A 19,359-nucleotide genomic window follows, 5' to 3' on the forward strand; every position below is an offset into this window, starting at 1 on the left:
TACATGCCCTTGACCAGAATCAAACCTGGAACATTTCAGTCCACAGACCGACGCTCTACCACTGAGCCAAACCAGTTTCGGCTCATCGATGTTTCTAACTCTCCATCCATCTCCCCTCCTCTCTGTAAAAAAAATCAATAAAAATATATTTATAAAAAAAAAACACAAAAATCTGTGGGACCCTCTAGAACAGTAGTTCTCAACCTTCCTAATGCCTCAACCCTTTCATACAGCTCATGTGGTGACCCCCAGTCACAACATTATTTTCGTTGCTACTTCATCACTGTAATTTTGCTACTGTTCATGAATTGTAACGTAAATATCTGTGTTTTCCGATGGTCTTAGGCTCTACAGCACATGTGTCAAACACAAGGCCCGCGGGCCAAATCCAGCCCGCCAGGCCTTGCAATGTGGCCCGCACCGCGCTGTCATCACTGCACTCCGCTGTCAGTTTATGACATTGTCAGTTTATGACTGTTCAGTTAACCATTTGGCCCGCGATTTAGGCTGGATTTTAGATTTTGGCCCCTTCTTTGATTGAGTTCGACACCCCTAGGATAGAGTGTCGGCCTGCGGACTGAAAGGTCCCGGGTTCGATTCCGGTCAAGGGCACGTACCTTGGTTGCTGGCACGTCCCCAGTGGGGGGCGTGCAAGAGGCAGCTGGTCGATGATTCTCTCTCATCGATGTTTCTAACTTTCTATCCCTCTCTCTTCCTCTCTGTGAAAAATCAATAAAATATTTTTTAATAATAAATAAAATAAAATAAAATAAGAAAGGACCTATCCCCAGTAGGGGGTGTGCAAGAGGCAGCTGATCGATGACTCTATCTCATCAATGTTTCTAACTCTCTCTCTCCCTTCCTCTCTGTAAAAAATCGATAAAAATATATTTAAAAAAGAAAAAGAAAGAAAATAGTTTTATGGCTGGCGGTCACCACAACATGAGGAGCTGTATTAAAGGGTCGCGGCATTAGGAAGGTGGAGAACCACCGCTCTAGAAAGAGGTATTCGGAATAAAAATGGTAAAAAAATAAAATAAAATAAAAAATGCCCAGGAGAGAACCGCTGTGCATCTTCAACATCAGAGCGTCTGGCCAACTTTTGTGTTGCTCTGTGTGTATGGCGTAATTTTTATTTTTTAAAAATTTCAAAAGGCTGCAGCCTTGGGCTCTGGCTGGAGGCCTCCTGGCCCAGGCCCAGGGCTCAGGCGGGCCTGCGGGCCTCTACTGCCCCCTGGTGGCCCGTCTCTGAGGAACAGTCCCATCTTTTTCTTTTAAAAAAAATATAATTTATTGATTTTTTTTTTTTACAGAGAGGAAGGGAGAGGGATAGAGAGTTAGAAACATCGATGAGAGAGAGTCATCGATCAGCTGTCTCTTGCACCCCCCGCCCCCCCACTGGGGATGCGCCCGCAACCAAGGTACATGCCCTTGACGGGAATTGAACCTGGGACCTTTTAGCATGCAGGCTGGCACTCTATCCACTGAGCCAAACCGGTTTCGGCAAGCTTGACCTTATGACCCCCCTAGATCCTTCCTGGGACACAGCCTGGGGCTGTGGGAGGTGCAGTGAATGCAAGAACATGGTAACCATGGTGACCGCTGCCTTGTTTACCTCTGGCTATAAGATAGAGACTTATAAGTCTTTACCTGGATCTTTCTCTGCGGCCTCACCGATCCAACAAGCCCCAGCTTATCCCCTCTCTCTTCTTCCATCCTCCGCCTCCCTCCCTCAGGCCCCGAACCCTTGGCTGAGCTTGCGCGGCCCAGCTCGGGGCAGACACCCTAACAGAAACGGCTTAGCAAAAAGGACCAATACCTCACGCCCCAGGGCGAGGTTAACCACTGAAGGGGGAGGGCGAGAGGAGCGGACGGGACAGGCTCACCTGGACACTCTCCCCTTTTCCCTCCTCATCCTCACGCTCCACTGGCCCCCTGTGCAGATGTTATGCCCAGATTTCAAGATCCCCAAAGACGCCGAAACCGGTGTGGCTCAGTGGGTAGAGTGCCGGTCTGCGGACTGCAAGGTCCCGGGTTTGATTCCAGTCAAGGGCATGGACCTTGGTTGTGGGCACATCCCCAGTGGGGGGTGTGCAGGAGGCGGCTGGTCGATGTTTCTCATCGACGTTTCTGGCTCTCTATCTCTCTCTCTTCCTCTCTGTAAAAAAATCAATAAAATATATATTTTTTTAAAAATCCCCAAATACCACCAGGGAGCCGAGTCCGATGCAAAAGCGAAGAGCCTTTATTCAAGCCTGAGCCCGGTCTCCCTGTTTCTACAGACCCAGCAGCAGGATGCAGAGAGCTCTGAGCTCTGAAAGTACAGCTTCTTTCTTTCTTTTTTATTCTTTTTATTCTTTTTAAAAAAATATATATTTCATTGATTTTTTAATTTTTTAAAATTTCTTCTTCATCATCAAGCCTAAGTTGCCCTTTCTTTTTTTCTTTTTTAAAAAATATATTTTATTGATTTTCACAGAGAGGAGGAGAGAGGGATAGAGAGTTAGAAACATCGATGAGAGAGAATCATCAATCAGCTGCCTCTTGCACACCCCCCACCGGGGATGTGCCTGCAACCAAGGTCCGTGCCCTTGACTGGAATCGAACCCGGGACCTTTCAGTCCACAGACCGACGCTCTATCCACTGAGCCAAACCGGCTTCGGCTATTTTATCGATCTTTTACAGAGAGGGATAGAGAGTCAGAAACATCGATGAGAGAAGCATCGACCAGCTGCCTCCTGCACACCCCCAACCAGGAATGTGCCCGCAACCAGGGTGCATGCCCTTGACCGGAATTGAACCTGGGACCTTTCAGTCCGCAGGCCGACTGCTCTATCCACTGAGCCACACCGGTTTCGGCAACGGCCTTTGTAATTATCCATCGTGTGTGCGCCTCCCGGGGACACCCAGGAGATAGCAGCCAAGGAGGGGTGCAGCCCACCCTGCCCCTCCCTGGGCCAGAGCCCGGTGCCAGGACCAGCCGGTGTTATCTCCAGCCGGCAGCCCACGGGGACCAGTGGGCACAGGGCAGCGGCGGGCCCTTGGCTCGGCTGGAAAGGGAGTGACAGGACGGCTCAGGGGACGGTGTTCAGCAGGCGTTCCAGAGCCAGCGGGCAGCCGCCCGGCGGAAGTGGGGTTTGCCCGCTGCCCTTCCTCAGAGGGTAAGGTGACCAGACGTCCCGCTTTTGGCGGGACAGTCCCGATTTTTAACCATCTGTCCCGCGGCGTTTTAAAAAAAGCCCCCATGTCTGGAAAGAATGCACGACAAGCCAGGGAACGGCGGGAGAGCGGGAAGGGAACGGACGGTGTTCGGCGGCCGTGCGGCTATGTGGCCAGGATAGGGGTTTTATGTTATTTTTGTTAATTTTGTAATGTTAAACTTTTATTTTAAAATATATTTTATTGATTTTTTTCACAGAGGGGAAGTAGAGAGGAATAGAGAGTTAGAAACATCGATGAGAGAGAATCATTGATCAGCTGCCTCTTGCACACCCTCTACTGGGGATGTGCCCGCAACCAAGGTACATGCTCTTGACCGGAATCGAACCCAGGACCTTTCAGTCTGCAGGCCGATGCTCTATCCCACATGTGTCAAACACAAGGCCCGCGGGCCAAATCCAGCCCGCCAGGCCTTGCAATGTGGCCCGCACCGCGCTGTCATCACTGCACTCCGCTGTCAGTTTATGACATTGTCAGTTTATGACTGTTCAGTAAACCATTCGGCCCGCGATTTAGGCTGGATTTTAGATTTTGGCCCCTTCTCTGATTGAGTTCGACACCCCTATGAGCCAAACCGGTCCCGGCTAGACCAAGTTTTTAATAAAGAACCACCCCCCACCCCCCACCCCCATTCCTCCACCACCCCCACCCCACCCCCCGCCCCCCGTCAATGGTGTCCCGCTTTACCAATATTAAAATCTGGTCAGAGGGGCCACATACCCCCAACCAAGCCAGATACCACCCCGGGGAGCCCTCCCAGCGGGAGTGTCCGTGGGAACGGCCCGTGCAGCAGGACACGGTAGAATGCGCACCGCAACCGCCCTGGACACGCCAGCGCCCCCGATGGCAGCCTGGGCACTCACACAGGAGCAGGAACCCACAACGAGAAGGAACCTTCAGGGCCAGTGCCCTCAGCCATCCTCACGCACGCGACGCTGAGCAGAAGAGGCCGAGCACCAAGGAGAACCGACTGCGTGACTCGATGGATACGTCCACAGAGGCACCAGGAACCCATTTTATTTTATCTACTTTATATATATATTTTTTTCTATATTTTATTTTTTAAATATATTTTATTGATTTTTTTTAAAGAGAGGAAGGGAGCCAAAACCGGTGTGGCTCAGTGGATAGAGCAGTCGGCCTGCGGACTGAAAGGTCCCGGGTTCGATTCCGGTCAAGGGCATGTACCTTGGTTGCGGGCACATCCCCGGTGGGGGGTGTGCAGGAGGCAGCTGGTCGATGTTTCTCTCTCATCGATGTTTCTAGCTCTCTATCCCTCTCCCTTCCTCTCTGTAAAAAATCAATAAAATATATATTTTTTTAAAAAAGAGAGGAAGAGAGAGGGATAGAGAGAAACACTGATGGCAGAGAAACATCCATCAGCTGCCTCCTGCACAGCCCCCCCAGCGTCTCCACACCCCCAGCAGCGGCTCCGTCGTACTCGTGTGTCCAGGGGGGAAACCGAAGCAGCTTGCCGAAGGTCACGGGCGACGGAGGTGGGGGCCTTGCCAGAACCCAGACCCAGACCGAATGCTCCTGAGCCCACGGCCTCTCCAGCCCGCCACACACGCGCCCTGCGCCGGGCCAGGGAGCTGGCCGCTGGGCACGGAGCCAGGCCCGCGCACGGAGGCAGCTTAGCCACGGGGACGCTTTCTGTAGGGTTTCTGCAAAAACCACGTCCCCACCCCTTGTCGAAACCGGTGTGGCTCAGTGGTAGAGCGTCGGCCTGCAGACTGAAGGGTCCCGGGTTCGATTCCGGTCAAGGGCATGTACCTTGGTTGCGGGCACATCCCCAGTAGGGGGTGTGCAAGAGGCAACTGGTCGATGTTTCTCTCTCATGATGTTTCTGGCTCTCTATCTAGCTCCCTTCCTCTCTGTAAAAAATCAATAAAATATATTAAAAAAAAAAAAAAAGTAGATTTGGGTTCTCTGAGCCAGTTGGGGTCGGAGGAACATTCGTCCCACAGAGAAGGCCCTCGGCCCGTGGGTTAGCAGAACCGCTGGCCCGAGGCCGCTGGTGTCCAGGCTGCTGTGCCCACGCAGTCATGTCCCCAGCTGTCCCTCCCCCATCACGATCCCCTCTCCCCATCCCCAGGACCCCTCCCCAGAGTCCTCGCAGAGCAGGGCGCAGGCTCCACACAGTACAGGGGTGCCACCTGGCACCCCGTTAGCAGGTCCACAATGCACTGGGAGGGCCACCCAGGGAGGGAAGAGAGGCCCCCAAGACACTGACCCCTCGCCAGGCACCAGCCCCCTGAAGCCTCTGGGGCTAGGGAGGCCCTCACCGCAGGGTCTCTGCCCCCCTGAAGCAGAGGGCGTTCCTCTGTTTAGCTCACATCACCAGGCAAAACACTAACCACTCTGCCGCCTGGTCCCGCAGGAGACCTGCCCAGCGGGGCCTCCCTGGCACAGGGCAAGCGGCTTCGGCCCAAATCTGCTTTTTTAAAAATTATATATATATATATATATATATATATATATATATATATATATATATATATAAAATATATAATATATATATAAAATAGTAATATATTTTTTATTGATTTTTTACAGAGAGGAAGGGAGAAGGATAGAGAGTTAGAAACATCGATGGGAGAGAAACATCGACCAGCTGCTTCCTGCACACCCCCTACTGGGGATGTGCCCGCAACAAAGGTACGTGCCCTTGACCGGAATCGAACCTGGGACCCTTGACTCCGCAGGCTGACACTCTATCCACTGAGTCAAACCGGTCAGGGCATAAAATTATTAAATATATTTTATTGATTTTTTAGAGAGAGGAAGGGAGAGGGATAGAGAATTAGAAACCTCAATGAGAGAGAAACATCCATCAGTTGCCTCTTTTTTTTTTTTTAATATATTTTATTGATTTTATACAGAGAGGAAGGGAGAGAGATAGTTAGAAACATTGATGAGAGAGTCATCGATCAGCTGCCTCTTGCACACCCCCTACTGGAGATGTGCCCGCAACCAAGGTACGTGCCCTTGACCGGAATCGAACACGGGACCCTTCAGTCCCCAAGCCGACGCTCTATCCATTGAGCCAAACCGGTCCCGGCCATCAGTTGCCTCTTGCACACCCCCTACTGGGGTCGTACCCACAACCAAGGTACAAGCCAGCCCTTGATCGGAATCGAACCAGGGACCCTTCAGTCTGCAGGGCTGACACTCTATCCACTGAGCCAAACCAGTTTCGGCCAAATCTGCTTATTTTTAAGACTAAAAGACCCGGGGCATGAATTCGTGCCCTGGTGGGGTCGAGCCGGCAGCCTGATGGGAGGGGGGCCATCGGGGGCAGGTCAGCTGGGGCGAGGGGCCCCGGGCGTGCCAGTGTTTCTGTGGTCCAGTCAATTTGCATGTTACCCTTTTATTAGATAGGATGCCTCCCATACCCACACACATGTATGTTGCAACAAACACAAACGGAAACACACAGAAAAGCAAACCGAGGAAGTATAATAAACACACCCAGTCCTGCCATCACCTGGAGCGGCAGGTGCTGACTGTCCCCAGGGGCCCCTGGACGGCAGCGCCTCCGCGGGAGGGGGGAGCCTGGGCGGGGATGGGCTCCAGGCCCGCCACCCTCAGGGGCCAGGGTCTCCGTGGGGTGGGGTCTTGGTGGGCGGGGTCCCCGGGGCCTGGTGTGTGTGGGTCCTGGTGAGTTGGGGCCTCAGGAGTCTGCGGTCCCCATGGGTTGGGATCTAGGCAGGCACAGGTGTAGGTGGTTTGGGTCTCGGTTGATTGGGGTCTCAGGGGCCTGAGCTTTTAGGGGCCTGGGGTCTCAGTGGGTTGGGGTCTTAGGGGTCTGGGGTCTCAGTGGGTTGGGGTCTAGGGGCCTGGGGTCTCAGTGGGTTGGGGCCTAGGGACCTGGGGTCTCAGTGGGTTGGGGTCTAGGGGCCTGGGGTCTCAGTGGGTTGGGGCCTAGGGACCTGGGGTCTCAGTGGGTTGGGGTCTAGGGACCTGGGGTCTCAGTGGGTTGGGATTTTGGGACCTGAGGTCTCTGTGGGCCAGGGTCAAGGCCCAGGCGTCCCAGGGTCATGGTCTGTTGTGTGTGGGGAGAGGGTCCCAGTGAATTGTGGTCACAGGGTCCGGGGGTCCCGGTGGGTTGTGATCTAGGCAGGCACAGGTCTAGGTGGTTTGGATCTCGGGGATTGGGGTCTTAGGGTGTCAGATCAAGGTGGGCCAGAGTCCCAGGGGCCTGAGGTCCTGGTGAGTTGGGGTCTGGGTAGGCACGGGTCTAGGTAGTTTGGGGGGGCTGGGTCTTAGGGGCCTGATGTCTCCGTGGGTTGGGGTCTCAGGGGCCTGGGGTGTCAGTGGGTTGGGGTCTCAGGGGCCTGGGGTCTCAGTGGGTTGGGGTCTTAGAGGCCTGGGGTCTCAGTGGGTTAATGTGTTAAAGGTCTGGGGTCTCAGTGGGATAAGGTCTCAGGGGCCTGGGTCTCAGTGGGTTGGGGTTTAGGGTCCTGGGGTCTCAGTGGGTTAAGGTCTCAGGGGCCTGGGGTCTCAGTGGGTTAGGGTCTATGGGCCTGGGGTCTCAGTGGGTTAAGGTCTCAGGGGCCTGGGGTCTCAGTGGGTTAGGGTCTATGGGCCTGGGGTCTCAGTGGGTTAAGGTCTCAGGGGCCTGGGTTCTCAGTGGGTTAGGGTCTATGGGCCTGGGGTCTCTGTGTGTTGGGGTCTTAGGGGCCTGGGGCCTCATGGGTTAAGGTGTTAAGGGTCTGGGGTCTCAGTGGGTTGGGATCTTAGGGGCCTGGTTCTCAGTGGGTTAAGGTCTCAGGGGCCTGGGGTCTCATGGGTTAGGGTCTTAGGGGCCTGGGTTCTCAGTGGGTTTGGGCCAGAGTTCCAGGTGCCTGAGGTCCTGATGAGTTGGGTCTAGGTAGACTCGGGTCTAGGTGGTTTGGGGGGCTGGGTCGTTGGGGGCTGATGTCTCTGTGGGTTGGGGTCTCAGGGGCCTGGGGTCTCAGTGGGTTGGGGTCTCAGGGGCCTGGGGTCTCAGTGGGTTGGGGTTTAGGGACCTGGGGTCTCAGTGGGTTGGGGTTTAGGGACCTGGGGTCTCAGTGGGTTGGGGTTTAGGGGCCTGGGGTCTCAGTGGGTTGGGGTCTCAGGGGCCTGGGGTCTCAGTGGGTTGGGGTTTAGGGGCCTGGGGTCTCAGTGGGTTGGGGTCTCAGGGCCTGGGGTCTCAGTGGGTTGGGGTTTAGGGACCTGGGGTCTCAGTGGGTTGGGGTCTTAGGGGCCTGGGGTCTCAGTGGGTTGTGGTCTCAGGGGCCTGGGCTCTCAGTGGGTTGGGGTCTCAGGGCCTGGGGTCCCGGAGGATTGGGGTCTCGGTGGGTGGAAGGCACAGGAACCCTCCCCCCAGGCTTCCTCCAGGGTGGCTCCCCGCCTCCCGCGCTCCCGGAGGCGCGGGGAGCTGGGGTGGGGCGCCGGGCGCTATCGCAGGGCTCCAGCCCCAGGGCTCCCAGGAGGCACCGGGCCTCACACGCAGCGGCGCCGCCCGTGACCGTGACCGCGGAGGCCCCGCGCCCAGCGAACCCGTCCGACCGGCCGGTCCGCACGGCCCGCGCCCAGCGGGAGGTCCGGGGTGGGGGGAGTGCGGGCCAGCGGCCGCCCAGCTTCCAGAAAGTTCCGGGCGTTTGCGGAAACCGCCGCCCGCGCCCTATAAAAGCCGCCGTGGGCGCCGGCGCTCCGGAGCCAGCCGGACGGACGGCAGCGGAGGACGGGTCCGCGCGCCGTGACGGGATTGTGACGTGACGCGGCGGCGCCGTGACGTGGCGTGACGCGCCGGGCCCGGGCCTGACGGGACGCGGACGCGGCGGGAGGTGACCGGCCGGGCGGGCGGCGGGGCGCGGAGCGACTCCTGAGCGGCGTCGCCCGCCGCGGCGCGGGGACAAGATGGTGAAGGAGACGCAGTACTACGACATCCTGGGCGTGAAGCCCAGCGCGACGCCCGACGAGATCAAGAAGGCCTACCGGAAGCTGGCGCTCAAGTACCACCCCGACAAGAACCCCAACGAGGGCGAGAAGGTGGGCGCGGGGGCGCTTCTGGGGCGCAGCGGCCGGGCTGTGGGCGAGGGGGGCGCAGGGGGTCACGGGGGGACGTGAGGGGGCGCGGGGGGTCGTGGGGGGGCGCGAGGGAGCGCGGGGGGTCACGGGGGGACGTGAGGGGGCGCGGGAGGACGTGGGGGGGCGCGGGGGGACGTGGGGGGGGGCGGGAGGAGCGTGAGGGGGCGCGGGGAGACGTGAGGGGGCGCGGGGGGGACGTGAGGGACCGTGAAGGGGTGCGGGGGATGTGAGGGGGCGCGTGAGGACGTGAGGGAGCGTGAGGGGGCGCGCGGGGGAGACGTGAGAGGGCGTGAGAGGTCACGGGAGGGACGTGAGGGGGCGCGGAGGGACGTGGGGGGGGCGTGAGGGGACGTGAGGGAGCGTGAAGGGGTCACGGGGGGACGTGAGGGGTCGCAGGGGGGCGCGAGGGGACGTGAGGGAGCATGAGGGGGCGCGCGGCGGGGGGGGGACGTGAGAGGGCGTGAGAGGTCACGGGGGCGACGTGAGGGGGCGCGGAGGGACGTGGGGTGCGTGATGGGACGTGAGGGAGCGTGAAGGGGTTACGGGGGACGTGAGGGGGCGTGAGGAGCGTGAGAAGGCACGTGGGGGCGTGAAGAACGTGAGGGGCACGGAGGGGGGCGGTGTGGGGCGCCAGGGACGTAGGGTTTGTGAGGAGCAGAGCGTAAGGGGACGTGGGGCGACGCGAGGGGCGTAGGGAACGTGGGGGGGCGTGAGGGGGCGTGAGGAGCGGTGGGGGCGTGGGGGGCGCGGGGGCCTGGGACGGACGGCGGGTACAGGACCTGGTGCCGGACTCCAGGGGCCGCAGGTGCGCTGGCGGGATGAGGCGGGAGCCCGGGGATGCCTGCTCCCAGCACGAGGGCCCCTCCCAGGGTGGCGCCCAGCCCGGGCCGGACCCACCTGGCCGCACAGGGAGGGGAGGGTTCCCTTTTCTCCCTTAAGCGGGGGCGCCGCCCTTTCAGAGGAAGGTCCCGGGCTCCGGGTGACAGAGGCGGCCCCGAGGACCAGCCACACCGGGAAGGGGAGCGGGACGGGGAATGTGCGTAACAGAGAGGCCCCGGTTCCCTGCTTTCATCCCAGTGGAGGCCCCGCGCTGCCCGGACCCGGCACTGTCCCCGGTGGGCCCTCCCACTCCTTCCGGTCTTGCCAGCTTTCATATATTTATATATTTTATTTTATTTTTTACAGAGAGGAAGGGAGGAGAGTCAGAAACATCAATGAGAGAGAAACATCTATCAGCTGCCTCCTGCACACCCCCACCTGGGGATGTGCCCGCAACCAAGGTACATGCTCTTGACCAGAATCAAACCCGGGACCCTTCAGTTCACAGGCTGACAGACGCTCTATCCACTAAACCAGTGTTTCCCAACCTTCTCTCATGATGAGAATCACCTGGTGGAGTTGTTAAAACACAGATTCCTGAATCCCAACTGAGAAGTGCTAAACTAGAATTTTTGAGAACATATAGGTAAAATTGCATACCTAACTTAGTGCTCTGTATATAACATCTGTCTTAGATCACTAGTTAAGTATACAATTTTACCTATATGTTCCCAAAAATCCTAGTTTAGCACTTCTTAGTTGGGATTCAGGAATCTGTGTTTTAACAACTCCACCAGGTGATTCTCATCATGAGAGAAGGTTGGGAAACACTGCACTAAACCACACCAGCCAGGGCATTGCCAGCTTTCTTGTAAAATGTGCGAGTCCCAGACAGCTTTGGGGAGGCCGAGCCCTTGTAGGAGTGAATAGCAATGACACCCCGCCCACTTTTAAAAAATATATATATATATATTTAAAAAAAATAAATTTCAGAGAGGAAGGGAGAGAGAGAGTGAAATATCCATGATGAGACTCACGGATCGGCTGCCTCCTGCACGCCCCACACTGGGGACAGGGCCTGCAACCCGGGCCTGTGCCCTGACCCGAATTGAACCCTGACCTCCTGGTTCACAGGTCAGTGCTCCAACCACTGCGCCACCTGGGCCGGGGCGCCTGGACCACTCTTGAAGCCACAGGTGCGGGGGGGCCCCCCCCCCTGCAGTTAGACTGGGGACGGATGCTCAGATCTAGTTACCTGTCTCTGCCTGAGCCGCTCCAGGCTGGAGACGGCCGCTCTGGGCAGGCCGGCGGGTGGCAGGAGTGACTGCATGTTTATATTTAGCTGTCGGCGCCCCGTGTGTCGGTCACAAGCTGGGTGCTTTCCTGGACGGCCATCCTCCGCTCACTGGCCGTCTCTCTCGTCTATATTTAGGCGGCTTACTGTAGCTTTTAGGGTGACTGACTGGCTCTGGGCTAGGGGTGCTGGTGATTCACAGGGTGCTCCCCGCCCCACCCCCACCCCACCTGTTCACGGGCACCTGTTTCTGAGAAGCAAGCTCTGTGATGAGGAGAGAGAATTCTTGTAATGAAGGGGCCTGGGGGGCCCGTGGACATGAGGGCTGGGAATCGAAGGGACGATAGAAACTCTGCTGTGAATTCCCTAGAGAGAACTCACTCATCCATCCATCCATCCATGCACTCCCTCGTTGGGCAGATACCTTCTGTGTGCTGTCCTACTGTGTGCCGGGCACACCGCCAGACCTTTTCTACTTTGTGCGTAGTTCTCGTCCGCTTTACCACCACGGGGGAGCGTTTTTATTTCCTCCCTGCTCCGCCGTCACTGCATTATTCATGGCTCTTCAAAGATGGATGAAGGCAGGCCTGTGCCCGCCCTCGCTGGGCTCTGTTGGGGCCTGTTGTCCCGCGTTGCTAGGCGCTGGGCGGCGTGCGTGGTGTCAGGCGCCCTCCGTGGACTCTGTCCCTGTCTCACCTGCGGCCATTCTCTGCGAGACACTCAAATTATTTTCTGGGAGCGTGTCCCTTCCAGGGGCGGCGATGGGGGTGTCCCTGGCTGTTCCCCAGCTGGCTTTTGCGATGACTTTGGTCTTTTGGACAATTTCACTGTAACTTCTAGTCTGAAGAATAGGTTTTCGGGAAAGTTTGAAAAAGCCACGGGAGAGCAGAGCAGCGCAGAGAAGCTGGGACCACAGAGGCAGGGCCACCCACTGCGCGCCCCTCCAGGATGAGCACACGGGGGCGTCACTTCTCGCCCCGGATGTTGTGTATCAGACAGAGGCCCCACGCACGAAATCCGTGCATGGGGAGGGTCCCCAGGCCCGGCGGGAGATCAGGGCTGCTCTGTGGTTCTCCCCGCACCTGCCTTGGCCCACCTCGGGTCTGCCCCCTGGTGGTCGGTGCACATCACAGTGACTGGTCATTCCACCATTCGGTTCATTTGCATGTGAGGCCTTTATTCTGTTTGGCACTTCCCCGGCTCCTCTGTAGTCTCCTCGCCGTCCCCTTCCCCTCCCGGCAGCCGTCACCCCGTGCAGGGCCTGTGGCCGATGCTCGCAGGCAGGAAGCTGGTTAGACTCCAGGGCCAGTCCCCTCGCCCACCCCCACCCCCGTGCAAGGCCCAGCCCGGATCTCAGTCCTTCTGTCTTTCCGTCCTGCAGGATGTCCTTGCGTGGGGGGTTTCTGACCGATCCCATCTTCACAAGTGGATTCCAGCGATGGCCGTTGGGTGGGGTTTTAGCCCTAGAGCAGGAGATGCGTAGCTGAAGGCACCGGGAGGGTGTGCTGACCGATGGGGGGAAGGAGGAGGGAGGTGGAGGGAGGGAAGTGGATGGGCCCTGTGATAAGGAGATCTAGGTTTACGCACAGCGCCTGGCCGCGGGGAGAGGCGCGCACACTGTTGTGGCTGCTTTCAGGCCGTTAGATGCCAAGCAGTCCGAGCTGGGGAGCCCGCCCGCCCGCCCGCTGCACCCCAGTTCCGCACCATCTTCCTGTCCGGGGCAGCCAGCCTGAGGAGGAACCCCCCTGCCACTGGGAAATGGGTTCCAGATAACGGACAGACCAGCTGGCGGGGGTGGGCGGGGGGGGGGGCAGGAAGAACACTCTGACCTGCATTCCTGTGGAGGGTTTGCTTCACGACCCACTCACGTCATCGCACGCTTTCCTTTCAAGTTCAAGCTCATCTCCCAGGCCTATGAGGTGCTCTCGGATCCGAAGAAGAGGGACATCTATGACCAGGGCGGCGAGCAGGCCATCAAGGAGGGGGGCCTGGGCAGCCCCAACTTCTCCTCCCCCATGGACATCTTCGACATGTTCTTCGGCGGCGGCGGGCGGATGGCCAGAGAGCGGCGAGGTCGGTGCTCAGTCCGGACGCGGTTGTGTGCGCGGCTCCAGGTGCCGCTACGGGATCGGGGTGGATGGGGCCCTGAAGGGTCTCTGTCCTGGTCTGGGACCCTCAGTTCTAACGTCTGCATCGCGGGCCTGGTGCCCAGGCTCCCGGTGTCTCCGCACAGTCAGCAGTAGCCTCCCTCAGGCCAGGGCAGGCGGAGTGGCGAGTGGTCAGGGGTCCGGCTCCTGAGGGTCCGGACCTGCTGTGGTTGTCAGTGATGCCTCTGCCAGGAGTGCTGTGCCTCTCCCCTGCACGCACACATGCCCTCCCTCTCCCCTCCCCCCAGCACACACGCCCTCCCTCCCCTGCACCCACACACGCCTCCCCCCCCCCCGCACACACACGCACCCACATGCCCCCCCCGCACCCACACGCCCTCCCTCCCCCCGCACCCCCCCACACCCATACGCCCCCACATGCCCCCCCTCGCACACACACGCCCTTCCTTCCCCCCTACCCCCCCCTGCACACACACGCCCTCCCTCCCCCGTGCCCCCCCACCCACACGCCCTCCCTCCCCTGCGCCCCCCCCGCCCCCACATGCCCCCACATGCCCCCCCGCCCCCACACGCCCCCACATGCCCCCCCATCCCCGTACCCACACGCCCTCCCTCCCCTGCGCCTCCCCACACCCACACGCCCCCACATGCCCCCCCTGCACACATACGCCCTCCCTCCCCTGCATGCATTCCCTCCCTCCCCGCACACATGCCCTCCCTCCCCTGCACGCATGCCCTCTCTGACACACACGCACGCCTTCCTTCTCACGCCTCCCAGCTGGGCCTGGGCCCCCCTTCACCTGCCTCAGGGGCCTCCACCTGCTCAGGAGACTTTCCGGGTCCGTGTCCTTGAACGTCCTTCTAACAGAGCCTCCGCCCCCCCGGCAGCGTTAGAGGGGCAGCTCCCCCGGGCGGGGCGGAGGCTTAGTCTGGGCCGCGTGGCCCTGGGCAGCGTTGAGGGCTCTGGCTGTGCTCGCCCCGATCGCCCTGCCCCCTGCCTGCCAGGGTGGGGTCAGCTCTGTTCCCAGCAACCCACCCCTCAGCCCCCTCTGCTCAGTGTTCTGGGGACAGACCGCTCTGCACCCCGAAACCAGATAGACAGCCAGGCTGTGACCAAACGCTCTGCGCCGGGCCCACGCAGGGTGGCCCCACGCTCGCTGGGCTTGTCCGCACGCGGTGTGGACCTGGGGCTCCAGGGGCGGCTGTGGTCCTGGGGGCGGCGTGCTGGGCACCCCGCCCCGGAGTTGGGGTGCTGCCTGCTCACATGGGACGGCGCGGACCTGATGGAACAGGGCCCCCTGCCTGCCCAGCCTCCTGCTGTGAGGGGACCATGTCGTGCCCTTAATTGGGTCGTCTCTCAGAGCACAGCCCCTGAACAAGGACAGCTCATCCGGGGCCTCGAGCAGCGCGGCTCCCGGGCCCTGGGCCCGAGGGGCTGCGGAGGCCGAGCGGACAGGCCCGCCGCTCTCAGACCCGGCGTCGGCAGACGAAAGCTCCCGCAGGGCCACAGCGACAGGAGGGCTCCTTCCGGGGCCCAGGGGGTCCGTCCATCGTAGAGAGGGGCCTGCCTTCAGATTGCTCTAGAAACACAGCTGGAGAGTCTCTGCTGACATCCGCAAATGACTCATGAGCTCATCGCCAGAAGGGCCATTGTCTCCCCCGGCAGAGCGCCAGGGAACGGCCAGGGCAGCGGGCAGGTGTGAGGGCAGCGTTGCTCTGGGGCAGGGTGGGGGTGGGGATTGGGGGGGCACACACACAGCCTCACGTGGCATTGTGACTGCGGTGTCCCTAATCGGGCTTCTCTCCCCTCCTCCAGGCAAGAACGTGGTGCACCAGCTGTCTGTGACGCTGGAAGATCTGTATAACGGAGTCACGAAGAAATTGGCCCTCCAGAAAAACATAATTTGTGATAAATGTGAAGGTACATCCCTCAGATCCACAGCAGTTGTGATTTAAAAAATATATATATTTTATTGATTTTTTTACAGAGAGAAAGAGAGAGGGATAGAAACACCGATGAGAGAGAATCATTGATCAGCTGCCTCTCTCTTGCACATCCCTGATGCGCCTGCAACCAAGGTCCATGCCCTTGACCGGAATCAAACCTGGGACCTTTCAGTCCGCAGGCTGACGCTCTATCCTAGGGGTGTCGAACTCAATCAGAGAAGGGGCCAAAATCTAAAATCCAGCCTAAATCGCAGGCCGAATGGTTTACTGAACATTCATAAACTGACAATGTCATAAACTGACAGCGGAGTGCAGTGATGACAGCGCGGTGCGGGCCACATTGCAAGGCCTGTGTGTATGAACTGTCAGAATTCAGACCCCAGCCAAAACCGGTTTGGCTCAGCGGACTGAAAGGTCCCGGGTTCGATTCCAGTCAAAGGCATGTACATTGATTGCGGCGGGCACATCCCCAGTAGGGGGTGTGCAAGAGGCAGCTGGTCGATGTTTCTCTCTCATCGATGTTTCTAGCTCTCTATCCCTCTCTCTTCCTCTCTGTAAGAAAATCAATAAAATATATATTTAAAAAATAAATAAAAAGAATTCAGACCCCGGGGAGCAGCGCAGCTCACACCCCCGCGCCCCCCTCCCGCCCCCCAGGCGTCGGGGGGAAGAAGGGCTCCGTGGAGAAGTGCCCGGTGTGCAAGGGCCGCGGCATGCAGGTGCACATCCAGCAGATCGGGCCGGGCATGGTGCAGCAGATCCAGACCATGTGCGTCGAGTGCAAGGGCCAGGGCGAGCGCATCAGCCCCCAGGACCGCTGCGAGGCCTGCGGCGGCGCCAAGGTGGTGCTGGAGAAGAAGGTCCTGGAGGTGCACGTGGAGAGAGGTGAGCCGCCGCCCCGCCCCGCCCCGCCCCTCCCTCCCCTCCCCCCCTCCCCCGGGGCTGGGCGCGGCGCGGGCGCCGAGAGCCTAACCAGCGCGGGCGCTGTTCCCTAGGCATGAAGGATGGGCAAAAGATTCTGTTTCACGGAGAAGGCGACCAGGAGCCTGAGCTGGAGCCTGGGGATGTCATAATTGTGCTTGATCAGAAGGATCATAGTGTCTTTCAGAGGCGAGGCCACGACCTGCTCATGAAAATGAAAGTCCAGCTCTCCGAGGCCCTCTGTGGCTTCCAGAAGACGGTAACCACCCTGGACGACCGCGTCCTGGTCATTACGTCCAAGTCAGGTAATGCCGCCCGCGTGGCGTGCCCGCCGCCGCCGCCGTCCCGCACGGCGGCCTGTGCCACGCAAGTTAGTGACGCGATCCGCTAAGCGTAGAGTCTGGGGCTGGGAAATGTGTGAGCTAAAGCGAGCCTCTCCCGCGGCAGGTGAGGTGATCAAGCACGGGGACCTCAAGTGCGTGCGCAACGAGGGGATGCCCATCTACAAAGCGCCCCTGGAGCGGGGCAGCCTGGTGGTGCAGTTCCTGGTGAGTGCCGGCCAGCCCCTGGGCCCCATCCCCCACTCCTGGGCCCCCGCGCTCCTAGGCCCCCCCCCCCCGCCCCCCGCTCCTGGGACCTCCCCCGCTCCTGGGACCGCCCCCCCTCCTCCCCCCGCTCCTGGGACCGCCCCCCCTCCTCCCCCCGCTCCTGGGACCGCTCCTGGAACCACCCCCCCCTTCCCGCTCCTGGGACCGCCCCCGCTCCTGGGCCCTCCCCCCACCCCTGGGCCCTCCCCCCCGCCCCTGGGCCCTCCCCCCCGCCCCTGGGACCTCCCCTCCCCCCCCCCCCCCCCCCCCCCCCCGCCCCTGCGACCTCCCCCGCCTCTGCGACCTCCCCCGCTCCTGGGACCGCCCCCGCTCCTGGAACACACACACACACACACACACACACACACACACACCCCGCTCCTAGGACCGCCCCCGCTCCTGGGACCGCCCCCGCTCCTGGGACCCCCCCTCCCCCCCCGCCCCTGGAACCGCCCGCTCCTGGAACACACACACACACACCTGGCTCCTGGAACCCCCCCCCTCACTCCTGGGACCACGCGCTCCTGAGACCCGGGCTCGGCCAGGCGGAAGCCACACCTCCCTCCCTCCCTCCCTCGGCCCAGGTGGTCTTCCCCGAGAAGCTGTGGCTGCCGCTGGACAAGCTGCCCCAGCTGGAGGCGCTGCTGCCCCCGCGGCAGCCGGTGGCGGTGACGGAGGACATGGAGCAGGTGGAGCTGCAGGAGTTCAGCCCCGGCGACCAGGGCTGGCGCCAGCACCGCGAGGCCTACGAGGAGGACGAGGAGGGGCCCCGGGGCGGCGTGCAGTGCCAGACGGCCTGACCCCCCCGCGGGCCGTGTGCGTGTTCGCGTTCCCAACGGCGGCGTGTCTCTGGGTTTTCTTTTGGTTGTGACCTGTTATAGCTTAATTTATATTTAAATGTTCCGAGTGTAACCCTCCTCTCGTCTGCACATGGCGTGTTTGTTCAAGTGTTCAGGGCCCCCGGGGGCGCGGGACCACACAGGCGGCTCGCAGTGGCTTTGCCGTCCCTCAGGCCCGCAGACGGCCGGGCCCGCAGCCTCCGCCCGCCCGGCCTCCCGGCACCACCGGGGCCATCCGGCCCGGGTCTGGGCCGCTCCTGCGGACGGGACGTGAGTCTAGATTCTGGCTGGGCCTCGAGGACGAAAGCACACGTGGGCAGCCCAGCTGCGGCCTGGTCCCCCTGGGCGGGCTGCACCCGCGGGCCCAGATGGGGTGCACGTCTGACCCCCTCCCGGGCGCTTCCCGAGCTCCCGGTGGAGACGCCTGTGTGTGCCTGTGCCCCACACCTGCTCTTTGTGCTCTGATGCTTTTCTGTTGACGTTTGCAAAGCTCCCACCAAAGTGCTTCCTTGTAAGACAGACCTCCCGCGGCCCCAGCAGCTTCCGTGCAGCCACACGGCCGAGGCCGAGGCGGGGAGGACGAGGGGTCGGGCCCAGGCCCAGGGCCCGGCCCGCTTCCTGGATTCCCTGAGGGTCCGGAAGGGCACAGGCCGGGTCCCCCCTCATTCTCCCCCACCAGCCCCTCTCCCCGCACAGCCATGAGGGCTCCTGCTCGCCGCCATCCGGGCCCCACACTGACCGCCGCCCCGGGTGCGCGCCCGCTGCCAGCGGCGGCCTGTGAGGGGCTGTCGGGCGGTAACGTGTTCCTGGCAGGTAGACTAGGTCAGAACCGAGGGTCCCCTCAGCCGTCAGCCTTTCCTGCCGCTTTCCCTCCCAAAGTCCCTACAAGCACTACCTTCTCAGCCGCTGTCAGAGCAGAGGCTGGTCACGCCGCACCCGCTGGCTCTGGCCGGGACCCTCGGGGAGGGGGGTGGGCAGAGGCCCCTGAGCCCTGTGGTCGCTGTCAGGACAGACGTGGAACCTGGCCTCCCCCCAGCCTGTGGACACCCCGTTCAGGCGTCGCCTCCGAAGGAACCGCTGCTGGAGGCGTGGAGGCGGGTCTGGGGGGTGCTGCTGACTGTCCCCGCCTGTGCCTGTACCCGTGGCGTCACCATTAAAGCTGAGCTGTATGAGGCGTGGCTGTGCTTTCCTTTCCGGGTCTGGGGGGGCGGCGCTGAGGGCAGCCCGCCTCACAGGGGACGCCAGAGTGACGGTCCACTCACAGAGCTCCCATCTGGGGGTCAACGGCCCCGGCGGGTGGGGTAACGGGAGAGCGGGCGAGCCTCATCCTGGACAAGCTCAATGCCAGCTACGCCTGCCTGCATTCACTGGCAGACAGGGCGGCCTCGGGGTGCCCGGGGTGTGGGCGGGGCCCGGGTGTGGGTGGGGCCCCGGCGTGTGGGCGGGGCCCGGGGTGTGGGCGGGGCCCGCGGTGCTGGCAGAGCCCGGGCATTTCGGCAGCAGCGAGAGGCTCCTGAGATGAGCAGGTGAGGCAGAGTGGCCAGGGCCATCACCAACAGCAGGCAGG

The 19,359-nt window shown here is 60.8% G+C and overlaps 1 protein-coding gene across 1 annotated transcript; it reads left to right on the forward strand.

The window, feature by feature from the left end:
• The first annotated feature begins 8,672 nt into the window (after positions 1-8,672).
• On the forward strand, positions 8,673-17,870 carry DNAJA4 (DnaJ heat shock protein family (Hsp40) member A4). The gene is made up of 7 exons (XM_084869240.1): positions 8,673-9,238; positions 13,283-13,463; positions 15,315-15,419; positions 16,103-16,330; positions 16,441-16,671; positions 16,814-16,914; positions 17,538-17,870. The coding sequence occupies exons 1-7, from the start codon at positions 9,107-9,109 to the stop codon at positions 17,751-17,753; spliced, it is 1,194 nt and encodes a 397-aa protein (XP_084725366.1). The 5' UTR covers positions 8,673-9,106; the 3' UTR covers positions 17,754-17,870.
• Positions 17,871-19,359: the final 1,489 nt, after the last annotated feature.

This window comes from Pipistrellus hanaki (assembly GCF_964339955.1).
Source record: "Pipistrellus hanaki genome assembly, chromosome: 21".
Classification (NCBI taxonomy): domain Eukaryota; kingdom Metazoa; phylum Chordata; class Mammalia; order Chiroptera; family Vespertilionidae; genus Pipistrellus; species Pipistrellus hanaki.

Bases quoted from the DNA above. Each gene is read 5' to 3' on its own strand.
- DNAJA4 (XM_084869240.1), top strand. From the start codon at position 9,107: ATGGTGAAGGAGACGCAGTACTACGACATCCTGGGCGTGAAGCCCAGC. The intron at 13,464-15,314 runs GTCGGTGCTCAG...CCCCTCCTCCAG, and splicing joins GATGGCCAGAGAGCGGCGAG to GCAAGAACGTGGTGCACCAG. The intron at 16,672-16,813 runs GTAATGCCGCCC...CTCCCGCGGCAG, and splicing joins GGTCATTACGTCCAAGTCAG to GTGAGGTGATCAAGCACGGG.